This window comes from Pantherophis guttatus, chromosome 17, assembly GCF_059756535.1.
Source record: "Pantherophis guttatus breed Tessera chromosome 17, ASM5975653v1, whole genome shotgun sequence".
Taxonomy (NCBI): domain Eukaryota; kingdom Metazoa; phylum Chordata; class Lepidosauria; order Squamata; family Colubridae; genus Pantherophis; species Pantherophis guttatus.
The window spans coordinates 7,748,034-7,760,826 of record NC_142079.1 but is presented as its reverse complement, the minus strand read 5'-3'; the positions used below and the strand labels follow the sequence as shown (position 1 = coordinate 7,760,826).

At 45.8% G+C, this 12,793-nt stretch overlaps 1 protein-coding gene across 3 annotated transcripts in view; it reads right to left on the bottom strand.

Annotated features, from left to right (window-relative positions):
• Positions 1-2,716: 2,716 nt before the first annotated feature.
• Positions 2,717-12,793, bottom strand: part of LOC117658112 (tRNA (32-2'-O)-methyltransferase regulator THADA-like) — a 43,443-nt gene continuing 33,366 nt past the window's right edge. For all 3 annotated transcript variants that reach the window (XM_060683759.2, XM_060683762.2, XM_087880200.1), the window contains 8 exons: positions 12,045-12,281; positions 10,210-10,423; positions 9,097-9,303; positions 7,174-7,400; positions 6,544-6,720; positions 5,900-6,178; positions 3,753-3,958; positions 2,717-3,007 (listed from right to left, as the gene is read on the bottom strand). In XM_060683759.2, the coding sequence (XP_060539742.2) occupies positions 2,739-3,007; positions 3,753-3,958; positions 5,900-6,178; positions 6,544-6,720; positions 7,174-7,400; positions 9,097-9,303; positions 10,210-10,423; positions 12,045-12,281 (1,816 nt within the window). In that variant the 3' untranslated portion in view covers positions 2,717-2,738. The remainder of the gene's footprint in view (positions 3,008-3,752; positions 3,959-5,899; positions 6,179-6,543; positions 6,721-7,173; positions 7,401-9,096; positions 9,304-10,209; positions 10,424-12,044; positions 12,282-12,793) is intronic.

The following is a 12,793-nucleotide window of genomic DNA, read 5'->3' as shown; positions in this document are numbered from 1 at the left end:
TCTAGAGAAAAGAAGGACTAGGAGTGACACGATAACAGTCTTCCAATATTTGGGAGGCTGCCACAAAGGGGGGGGGTCAAATTATTTCCCCGATCACCAGAAGGAAAGACAAGAAATAATGGATGGAAACTAATCAAGGAGTTTGTATAAAAAAGAACACCGCTTGGGGGGAGGGCGAAAGCCCTACTAAGCAGGAATATACAAAAGCATGAAGGCTATTGCTTAACGCATTGTAAGCCGCCCTGAGTCTCCGGAGAAGGGTGGCATATAAATCGAACCAATAAATAGAAAGAAAGAAAGAAGGAAGGAAGGAAGGAAGGATGGATGAATGAATGCAGTCTTTCCTTAAAAAACCTCCAGTGATGACGCACATACAAAAGCACCTTGCCTGAAATGGTCTCTCCTGCTTGAGCAGGACTATCTCTGGAGGTGGAAGTTCTTCCATATCTGGATATTTTGAAAAAGAGGCTAGATCAGTGATGGCGAACCTTTTCGGCACCAAGTGTCCAAACCGGAATCCGCATGCATGTGAAAAACCGAAGAACAGCTGGCCGGCGCACAAATTCTTGGGTTTTGGCCGCTTTTAAGCTGTTTTTGGGGCTGTTTTGGGGGCCATTTTGGGCTGTTTTGGGGCTGTTTTGGGAGCTATTTTGGGCTGTTTTTCAGGCTGTTTTGGGGCCGTTTTTTGGCTGGTTTTTTGGCTATTTTGGGCTGTTTTTCAGGCCAATTTTGGGCTGCTGTGGGGCCATTTTTGGGCTGTTTTTTTGGCTGTTTTGGGGGCCATTTTGGGCTGTTTTTCAGGCTGTTTTGGGGGCGTTTTTTGGGCTGGTTTTTTGGCTATTTTGGGCTGTTTTTCAGGCCCTTTTTGGGCTGTTGTGGGGCCATTTTGGGGCTGTTTTTGGCTGTTTTGGGGGCGTTTTTTGGCTGTTTTGGGGGGCATTTTGGGCTGTTTTTCAGGCTGCTTTGGAGGTGTTTTTTGGGCTGTGTTTTTGGCTATTGGGCTGTTTTTCAGGCCATTTTGGGGCTGTTGTGGGGCCATTTTTGGGCTGTTTTTTGGCTGTTTTGGGGCTATTTTTGGACCATTTTGGGCTGTTTTTCAGGCCGTTTTGGGGCTATTTTGGGGGCATTTTTGGCCTGGTTTTTGGGCCGTTTTTTGGCTGTTTTGGGGGCTATTTTGGGCTGTTTTTCAGGCCATTTTCAGGCTGTTTTTGTTGCTCCGGTGCCCGTGAAGACCAGCTGGCTGGCGCCCGTGCCCACAGAGAGGGCTCTCCGTGCCACCTTTGGCATGCATTGCTATAGGTTCGCCATCACGGGACTAGATGAATCTTATTAACTGGTTTTCCTGAATATTATGGAGGGTTGGGTTCCACGATTTATTTTATATGCATCCCTTTAAAAAAAAAAAAAAACAACCACCTCTGTCGGCAATAACAAAAGCCAGTTTAAAAATGAAGCTATTATCTCCTTGAAATGAATCATCTCAGCAAGAGAACCCGAGCGAAGAGCAAAAAGAAAATTAATCAAGACCATGTTGACTCCTCAGCAGGATTTTAAAGTGATTTTTATTTGTTTCTAGCCTAACTTTTTGTTATTTATTTCGTTCACAGTATGGTTCCTAGCAAAGAACTCTTCCCCCCCCCCTGCACCCCCCCCCAGAGTGAGTCATTCCTAATTTTGCAATCTTCCTTGCCATGGTCATGAAGCAAAAAAACCCTCCATTAACTTTGCTTCTTAAAACCTCTTGGGAAGGTTGGAGACGGAGGTCACGTGAGCCCAAGATGCCGCGTCCATCATGAATATATATATATTGGTTGCCAAGCATTCAAATATTAATTCATGCGACCTGCAGAGACATGGTTATAAATGCAAGGACCGGGCCGCAAGTCCACTTTTCCAGGGCTGTCCTCATTTTGAATGATCATTAAATGTTGTAAGTTCCATTTGTCAGGAATAGCAATAGCACCTGGACTTATATACCGCTTCACAGGGCTTTACAGCCGCTCTCTAAGCGGTTTACAGTCAGCCTCTTGCCCCCAACAATCTGGGTCCTCATTTTACCCACCTCGGAAGGATGGAAGGCTGAGTCAACCTGAAGGGAGGGAGGGAGGAAGGAAGGAAGGAAGGACAATGGCAATAGTACTTAGACTTATATACCGCTTCACAGTGCTTTACGGCCCTCTCTAAGCGGTTTACAGAGTCAGCCTCTTGCCCCCAACAATCTGGGTCCTCATTTTACCAACCTCGGAAGGATGGAAGGCTGAGTCAACCTGAAAGAAGGGAGGGAGGGAGGAAGGAAGGAAGGAAGGAAGGAAGGAAGGAAGGACAATAGCAATAGTACTTAGACTTATATACCGCTTCACAGTGCTTCACAGCCCTCTCTAAGTGGTTTACAGAGTCAGTCTGTTGCCCCCAACAATCTGGGTCCTCATTTTACCCACCTCGGAAGGATGGAAGGCTGAGTCAACCTTGAGCCAATCAGGATCGAACTGCCGAACTGGTGGCAGTCGGCAGTCAACAGAATTAGCCTGCAATACTGCATGCTAACCACCGTGCCACCATAGGTATGGAATAGGTTCCCTCCCTGAGCAGATGGTTGGACTAGAAGACCTCCAAGATCCCTTCCAACTCTTCTTATTCTGTTATTCCTGTAAGGAATGGATTGATTTTTGGGATCTACCCATTGCTTTTTTTAAAAAAAAATAAAATAAACACAAAGTTTTATTAAAAGTCCTTTATGCTTAACTAGTTTCCTGTAGTCCTGCTTGCTGTTGTTCCATCTCAACCGTAACAGCTATTCCACGCTGACGGAGCAGGTCCTTCAAGGAATGGATGGTGCAACTCAACTCCTGGAAAGAGATGGTAATTCCGGCGGCGCAGTTGAGCTGGTTCTGGGTTTCCAAGATCTTCAGAACGTGGGCCACGAGGATGGCTTTGACCAACAGCGCTGTGATAGCAGAATGTACGTGAGGACAGGACAAAGCTTTCAGATGCAGGCAAGGGATGTCCTCTGAAACACACAAATAGGACAGGATTTTTTTATTGGCCAAGGGTGATTGGATACGCCCAAGGAATTTGTCTCCACATTGAGATTGAGACAGAATAGAATAGAATAGAATAGAATAGAATAGAATAGAATAGAATAGAATAGAATAATAGAATAGAATAGAATAGAATAGAATAGAATTCTTTATTGGCCAAGTGTGATTGGACACATAAGGAATTTGTCTCCGTTTTGAGATTGAGATTAAAGTAGAGTAGAGTAGAGTAGAATAATAGAACAGAAAAGAAAAGAAAAGAATAGAATAGAATAGAATAGAATAGAATAGAATAGAATAGAATAGAATAGAATAGAATAGAATAGAATAGAATAGAATAGAATAGAATTCTTTATTGGCCAAGTGTGATTGGACACATAAGGAATTTGTCTCCGTTTTGAGATTGAGATTAGAGTAGAGTAGAGTAGAGTAGAATAATAGAACAGAAAAGAATAGAATAGAATAGAATAGAATAGAATAGAATAGAATAGAATAGAATAGAATAGAATAGAATAGAATAGAATAGAATTCTTTATTGGCCAAGTGTGATTGGACACATAAGGAATTTGTCTCCGTTTTGAGATTGAGAGTAGAGTAGAGTAGAGTAGAGTAGAATAATAGAACAGAACAGAACAGAACAGAATAGAATAGGAATCTTTATTGGCCACGTGTGATTGGTACCGGTAGCATTTCACCCCTGCACCTTATCCAACTCACCTTGGCTCCACCACTGTCTACAGAATTCTACAGTGCAGATGATTCCAGCTCCGGTGGTTTCTAGCCAGGATTGTATTGACTCCCAAAGTTTTCGAGAGGTGGACGCGTTCTCCACCAGTTGGAGTAGAAAGGGTAATAACATCTGGGAGAAGACTGCTGGCTCGGTGTAGACGTTGGGTTCATCCTCTTTGTAGAGACTGACCACTCTGAAAAGAGAAAAAACGACATTCACGCCACATTCTGAACCATAAACCATTAACCGCAGTTTACCTTAACATGTTGTGTGAACTCAGCTCACGTGGGTTAATAAGGAGGCATGCTGGGCAAACAAAGCAAGGGAGAAAGAAGTTGAATGCACCTCATGAGGAATTAATTGATCTGATCAGATTACAGATTAACAGAGTTGAAAGGGACTTTATAGGTAATCTTGTCTAATCTCCTGCTCAAGAATTTCTGACCAATGGCAGTCCAATCTCTTCTTGAAAGCCTCCAGTGATGAAGCTCCCACAACTTCCGAAGGCAACTTCTGTTCCATCGGTTGATTGCTCTCACTGTCAGAAAGTTCCTCCTCATTTCTAGGTTGAATCTCTCCAGCAATATCTCCCATCTTGGAGCCTGTTGGACTTCCATTCCCATAATTCCTCAGAGAATCTGATTTTGATCATCTCACATGATCTCAAGGGGGCACCCAGGATTGGAGGAAAGCTTGGGTGTACTGCTCTACCGTATTTTTTGGAGGGGGTGAAAATTTAGGTGCATCTTATACACCGAATGTAGCCCCACCCCGCCCACCCACTGGCCCCCACCCTTTGGCCTCTGCCTCCCAGCAATTTACCTCCTTGCAGCAAGCAGCAACAGCCTATTTCAGCTTCAGCACAGCCTAATTACCACAAGCTGATAGTCCCTTGGATCGGCCTCCCGACTCTCAGCTGTTTCAGGCTGCAGGGATTGCCATGGCCTATTGCTGCCTCTGCTGCTTGCTGCGAGGAGGTAAATTGCTGGGAGCAGATTTTTTTTTCTCCTTGTGCTCATCAAGCTATGCTGAAAATGAAAATGAAAGTAAAGCAGGCTGTTTGCTGCAAGGAGGCAAAATTGCTGGGAGGCAGAGGCAGATTTCTTTTTCTTGTTTTCCTCCCCAAAAAAGGTAGGTGCGTCTTATAGTCTTATATTCCGAAAAATACGGTCATTAGGACTTCCCAATTAAAGCATTGCGATGAAACCAGGTTTGAGCTGAAATTTGAACTGCTTCAAAGCTTGGGAGAAGAGGGATCAGTCAGTGTGCAATGACTCAACTAGCTTGACACAACAACCTACCATTGGCAGATCCCAGTGCTTCTAATTGAAGTTGGGGAAGTATCCACACTTAGTCAAAAACAGAGCCCCTGCTTTTCATTTTCATTTTCATTTTATTAAATTTGTATACCGCCCTACTCCCGAAGGACTCAGGGCGGTGAACAGCCATAAAATAAAACATATAGATACAAAATTTAAAATAGAGATAAAACGAATTAAATAAATTTGGCTGAACCATTTTAAAACCCCAATAAATTAAAATCAAATTTAAAATTTCCATTTAAAAAGAGGAAAAATTTAGGTCAGGCCAGCTTGATGAAATAGGAACGTCTTAAGCGCGCGGCGGAAGGTGCGCAGATCCGGGATCCTCCGTATCTCCGGGGGGAGCTCGTTCCAGATCGTAGGTGCCCCCACAGAGAAGGCTCTCCCCCTAGGGGCCGCCAGTCGACATTGTTTGGCCGACGGCACCCGGAGGAGCCCATCTCTATGGGAGCGTACTGGTCGGTGGGAGGCTATTGGTGGCAGCAGGCGGTCCCGTAAATAGCCAGGTCCTAAGCCATGGAGCGCTCTGAAGGTGATAACCAAAACCTTGAAGCGCACTCGGAAGACCACCGGGAGCCAGTGCAGCTCGCGCAGGAGAGGCGTTACATGGGAGCGTCACGTCGCTCCCATCACCACCCGCGTGGCCGCACTCTGCACCAGTTGGAGCCTCCGAGTGCTCCTCAAGGGGAGCCCCATGTAGAGAGCGTTACAATAGTCCAAACAGGAGGTGACGAGGGCATGAGTGACCATGTGTAACGAGTCCCGATCCAGGGACTCGTGCTTTGATTCCCTACATTCCTCTCTTGGCTTACCCCTGGCTTTCCAGCTCCATCAAGGTCTCACTGAGTTCTACCATGGGGAGAAGGTGCATCAGTGATGCAAAAGTTGAAGGATGGTCCCCAAAATTTTCGAGCAGGAACTGCAGCAGGCTGAACAGAGCCTTGGAGCTCTGGAGCTGAAGGCAACTGTGGTGAGGTTGATCCTGCTGGACGGGCGACGGTGTCTGTACCAAACAGCTGACGAAGGAAGCAGCTTCACGACGCACTTCTTGGTCTTCGTCTTGGAGGAGATGTATCGCTGCCTCGATCAACCTGAAGAAGGGGTAAGGAGGAAAGAAATTCCTTCTTTATGCACCTCTCAGCTGGGCGAAAAAAAGAAGAAATATAAGTTTGGAATAACGCGGGGGCGGGCGGGAAGGCCCAGCTCCCGAAGAAAGAGAACCGGTTCAGTGACGTAATAGCATCGCCGCTACCGGTTCGGCTGAACCGGGAGTAACCCACCACTGCATAAGTAGTCACAAAATTGTGGGAAATGACCCAGTCTCTCAACACTGGTAGAACAATGTGGGAAAGATGGCCGAATTGCAACTGGTTGTATTCTGGAGAATTTGGGGACCCCAGCAACTGTTCTGAAACGTTTAGGTGTCCGCGCTGGTGTTGTTTGCAAAAGGACGTACCGTAGAACTTGGGAACGAAGAAGGAAGTCGGACGATTTCCGGACTCTCCAAATCCATGCTGGGCCACCCATTTGGACGGCTTTGGCTGCAGCCATCCTGAGCACCTCATCTGAAAGGGAGTTGCTCCACTTCTCTATCGTTGCAATCCATCGTTCCCATAAACGATCGCCTTCGGGGCTGCACCCAAAAGAGAGAGAGTTACACGGCAAGAATAGTTACGGATTTGCTTCTTTGGATTCCAACCAGATCCTCTTTTACTTAGGCCACGCCTACCTAGCCAGTCATTAGGACAGAGAAACGGTTGTTAAAAAACACCAGAAACCACAAAACCCTTTTGACATCTCTCTCCCTCTCCCTCCCTCCCCCTTTCTCTCCCCCCCCCTCTCTTTATCTCTCTCCCACTCTCTCTGTATCTCTCTGTCTCTGCCCTGGCCGTTTCTCCATTCCCCGCCGTCGCCGTTACCTTCTCAGGCCAGGCGAAGAGTGACTGGGAGGGGAGGGAGAGGGGCGGGGCCACAGCAGAGGGCCCAAAGAGCTGCATGCAGCTCCAGAGCCGCAGGTTGCTGACATCTGGCCTAAGTGCTATTGCTATTGCTAATTGTTGGTTCTTGACCTCCAGCTTCTACTTACTGTTGACTCAGGAACAATGTGGCTGCACAAAACGCATGATCTCGGAGCCCGGGACCTTCATGGTTACTCTCTACCATAGAGAACAGGATTTCACCACACTCCAGAGCTAATTTCTCCGGGAAAGGCTGCCTTTGAGCAACGTTGCCAAACAGAAGGAGAAAAACTTTCAAGTACAGCTTCAAGACGGCGGGGTCTCCGGGGTTTTTCAGGATCTCCGTGAATTTTTCCTAAGGCAAAGAAAGGGACATATATTTTGTGTGCCCACTGTAAGAGAATCGAGAATATACAGTGCTCCTCAAAGGGGAAAGAGAAATAAGGATGTTCTTTGTTTTTATGTATCATGCTAAACCAGGGGTCGGGATCTTAAACACTCAAAGAGCCACTTGGACTCGTTTCCCACAGAAAAAAAACACACCGGAGCCACAAAACCTGGGTGGGCGTGGCCAACTCGATGTCACTCACTCCCACCCAGTCACATGACCCTCCCTAGCCTCGCCTACCCAGCCACAAAACCATTCTGTCTCCCCCTCTGCCTATCTCCCCCCATGTCTCTCTCCCTCTGTCTCTCTTCCCCTTCTCACCCCTCTGTATGTGTCACTCTATGTGTCTCTATGTCTCTCTTTCTCTCCCCCTCTCAGGAGCGAAGCTGCCCTGTACCTGCCTTCGCCCCACATTTGTGCATAAGGCAGCCTTCGCTTCTTGCCGCTTTGGGCTGGAGTCCAAAAAAGAAATAAGAGGGGCGAGGGGCGGGGCCAACCACTGATGGGACAAGGAGCCGCGGCAGAGGGCCCAAAGAGCCATATGCGTCTCCGGAGCCACAGTTGCCGACGCCTGTGCTAAACCTTGATTTGTGGAAGAAGACCTGGTTGACCTTTCATACTATGCTATGGCTTGCAAGCCACAATACCTAGGTTCACACAGGACATCAAACCTTAAGCTAAATTGACAACATTAATGGCAATGTGGGACCCCACCCATTATGAACATGGCCTTTGACTCCTGGAATGTTAAAGGAATGTTGATCAACGTTGGTCAACGCTGGAACCAGAAGTTCTTCTGAAGAACATCTAACTAATCTGTCAAATGTATATGAGAGTTCATGACTGGCAGAGACATGGTAACAAGGTCAACCAATGAATAGGCATGGCAACTAAGTCAGCCAATGGGGACTGTTTGGAAACTGAAACAGTATTTTGCTATGTGAGCAAAGAGACAGCAAGGAGCCTGGGCGTGGCTTAGCTGTACTGAGCTCTGAGTCTGTGCTAAAGCAAACAACAAAAACAACCTAGTCTGCTGCTCTGAACTGAAACTAAAAACGGTTCTCTCTTCTGCCTGTGTTTGCTGGTACTTGCTACCACGTTGGAAGAAGAGTCTGCCGTTGGTATTGTATATTTATTTCATGTGTTATATTATACATAAAGAGAAGTTAATGAATCCTGCTGAATCAGTTACTGGAGTGTGCTTTCTGGATGCGATTGCTGCTGCAAACTATCAAACAAGAGCCTTGATAGTACAGTGGTTTAGTGCACCCTGTCATTAACACAGCTGCCTGCAATTTCTGCTGGTTCGAATCTCTCCAAGGCTCAAGGTTGACTCAGCCTTCCATCCTTTCTAAGGTAGGTTAAATGAGGACCCAGTTTGTGGGGGCAATAAGCTGACTTTGTATAAATATACAAAAGGATGAAGGCTATTGCTTAACGCACTGTAAGCCGCCCTGAGTCTCCGGAGAAGGGCGGCATCTAAATCAAATTAAAAAAAAAAAAAACAACTAACATAATCCCTAACATTTGTAGACCCAGGAATCCTCTCTACATTTTCTTAGAAGACCTCGGCATTTTTGCAGAACACGTGTTACGGACCAGTGGTTGAGGTACAGCATCTCCGATTCCATGTATCCACGCTGGGATTAAAACCAGATCTCACCATGAATATCAGCTGCAGTTCCTCATTGGACTTCGGACTTTTCCTTTCCTCGATGTCCAACAACCAAGTTAGAAAGGCGGCTTGCACGTCAGGATTTCCCCTTTCCAGAAGCAAGTTCAGATCACGGATTCTTTCCGGAGATTCCTGTCTTGTGGCTTCTTGGCTGAGGAAATTGACAGCCCATTGGCAGAAGATGGAAGAACCAAGCTTGAAGAAGATTAAAAGAAAAGGCATTGGTCTGTATCTTTTTTTTCACAAGGTGACAACCTATCTTCATCCATTGCTTTTCTCCAAGGTTTCTTCTGAACCCCACCTGTAATGGCCCACCAGCGGCCGATGGAACTGGCAGCAGAGTCAGACAGTGAGGAGGTTGGGGAGGAACAATGGGCCAATCCTGGGGGCTGGGGAAAGCTCGGACGAGGGCTCTGCATCGGAGGCAGAGAGGGAGCTAGACAGCAGCGAGGCAGAGGAACAGCGGGAGCCTGTTCCCATTGTGCGCATGCGCAGAGCTGCCAGAAGACAAGAACAACTAAGAAAGCAGGGTCGACTTAGGAGTAAAGCCACACCTTGGAGGTGATTGGCCCCTCCCATAGGAAACAAAAGCAGAGCGAATGGGGAGGGGGCTTTTGCAGGAAACCATTCATTCATTCATTCTGTGACTCTCAGAGACTCTGTGCCAAGTTTTGCCTTGTACTGGGTTTGGAAACTAGTTACATGGCAGCTTTCCAAGTGAGATAAGGTCTGTGTTGATAAACATTCCTCTGAAAGACTGTTCGGACAAGCCTTGCTGGCTGTGAATGAAAGGAATTCACAGTCGGGTAAATAAAAGCGATTTTGCAGGGACCAAAACTCTGCTTCCTGCTTTTTAAGGGAGCCTAGGTCAAACGCCACCTTCCTCAACCTGTGGTTTCCACACACCCCTCACTCACATCGAGCAACCTGGACGGGGAGGATGGCAGTTGTAGTCCCACAAGCCTCACGAAGAAGCACGTTGAGAATATCTTCCCTCCCACCTCAATTTTTGGGGGGATTAAAGGTAGGGCCTTTTAGCAAAACTAGGGATTTTTGTTTCAATCCTTTGTGTTGGCTCTCAGCCCTGACAATCCTGGATACCTGGATAGGGGAGAAACCAGGTTTAGGACTGGCCAGATCCTCGTACAACAGATCCCAGACTTTCTGCAAAAAACCTGGAGAACAGCTTCCTAGCAGTATGGACAAAACTTGAAGGTAAACGGCACAGATTAACGGGCACCGTCGTATGTCCATCAGCATCCAGATGTGGCTTTCCATTATGCAGGCCACGGACCGCAGCAACTCGGGATGCAGCCTGAAAAGCAGATGTTGAAACATCAGAAGGTCAGTTTAGCAGGGGTGAACTGCAGTGTTGCAAAATAAAATTGTTCTGCACATTGGAAAAAAAAGCAAAGGTTTTTTTCAACACGGACTGATATTTATTTATTCCATGAGTTCTTTCAAAAATGACGCAGACGGAAAGTTTGCATTTTGGTTGGTTTTGAGGTCTGTCTTTGGCCACATCTTGGGGAGGGGATGCTGAAGAATAACAGAATATGTATCTAATTTTACACGTATTAACAGCAGTTAGAATTGTGTTTGCACAACAGTGGAAAAACGAAGCAATCCCTACAGAGGAAAACGTAATTTTAAAAAAATATTAGAATGTGCAAAAATGAATAGATTAACATTAAAAATTAAGGAGAAGGAAGAAACTCAATACTTTTTAACACGGGATTTGTTTTATCAATGGCTAACTACTTTATTTATTTATTTTTATTTTTATTTATTTTATTTCGAATTTATATACCGCACCTTCTCCCGAGGGACTCAGGGCGGTGTACAGCCAGATAAAAACATACAATATAAAATTAAAAACAATTAAAAGGGAATATATTAATTTGGCCCCAATTTAAGATAACAAACCAATTAAAAATATTTAAAAATATGTTAAAAAATATGTTAAGCCAGCCCGGCTTGCTGAAAAAAGAAAGTTTTAAGGGCACGGCGGAAGGCCCCGAAAATAAGACTCTGTCTTATATTTTTTTTAAACCCTGAAATAAGCACTTGGCCTTATTTTCGGGGAGGTCTTATTATTTTGGGGTGCGTGGAGCAAGACGGGACTCCTCTTGCCGTCTTACCTGATTTCCAGCTCTGTCTCCCTAACCCTAACCAGAGGAAATGGCGGGGACTGGCTGCACGTGCGTTTAAATATTTTCGAGGAGGGATTATTTTCAGGGAGGGCTTATTTTCGGGAAGGGCTTATTTTCACACATGCGCTCAAAAGCCCGATTGGGCTTATTATCAGGGGATGTCTTCTTTTCGGGGAAACAGGGTAGCAGAAACAGAATTAAAAACTGAAATGTATAAGAGAATGACTAATTACATAAGGAAAGTTCACTAAAATGGATAAGGATAAGGAGGAATTTTCTGACGGGGAGAACAATCAACCGATGGAACAGAAGTTGCCATCAGAAGTTGTGGGAGCTTCATCACTGGAGGCCTTCACAGGGAGATTGGACTGCCGTTTGTCAGGGATGGTGTAGGGGCTCCTGCTTGGGCAAGGGGGGGTTGGACTGGATGACCTCCAAGGTCCCTTCCAACTCCGTTATAATCTGTTAGATTGCAGCGTCCCCATGGTCATGAGATCAAAATTCAGATTCTTAACAACTGACTCATATTTACGACAGTTGCAGCATCCCGGGTGTGTGTGTGTGTGTGTGTGTCATACGATCCCTTATTACAACCTTCCGACACGTCAATATGGAAGGGAGATTCACTTACCAACCGCTTCAAGAAAGGTCACAAAAGGGGGGGGCAAAAAAACTCAACTCGACCGCTTGTCTCTCTCAGCAACAGAAAAGCTGGGCTCCGTTTTCGGTCGTAAATCGAGGATTACCCGTGATATATTTTGCAGGGTGGGAAGGCAAACGTACCGATCGACCTTCAGAGCTTGATTCAAGACAGCTTGGATTTGCAGCAGACATCCGTGCAATGCGTTATGGGACAGAGCGGCTTCCGGCTGCGGGAATCTGGCTGCCAACCGCAAGACGATCTTTCCGTAATCCGTCACCGGAATGAAAGGCACCAAAGCGTTGGCGGCCATCGCCCGGACGGCATAAATGGGGTTTCCTGACAGCTGAATCAGGGGCTCCAGGAAGCAGGTGAGAGTGCTGGAGAGAAGAAAATGAGCAAAAGAAGGGGGGAAATTGGTCGCCATTTTTGGGGTGGAGCCTCAAATGGCAATCGAGAAACTCGAACGACGATCTCAAGAACAGAAGCCTCCGAAGTACAGGCAGTCCCACAAGGTACTTACAACGCATTGTAAGCCGCCCTGAGTCTCCGGAGAAGGGCGGCATATAAAAATAAATAAATTTAAAAAAAAAGTTGGAAGCAGAACTCGATGTTACCCTAACATGGGCGATGGAATTAATAATCTAGTTGAAAGACATTACAGAAGATACTATATGGATTACAAATTTAAAGTCATTTGAGGATTTTGTTTATATATGGAAATATCTTTTAGTGGTGCGGGCAGAAGAATAAAGATATTAAAAATATTATGTATGGTAGACCTGTAGGAAAGTGGGTGGAGATAGGTTAGGTTACTGATGGTTTAGCTTAGGAAAAGGGATGTTATGTTCAGATATTAATATACTTAAAAGATTTGAATTAAGAGACATAT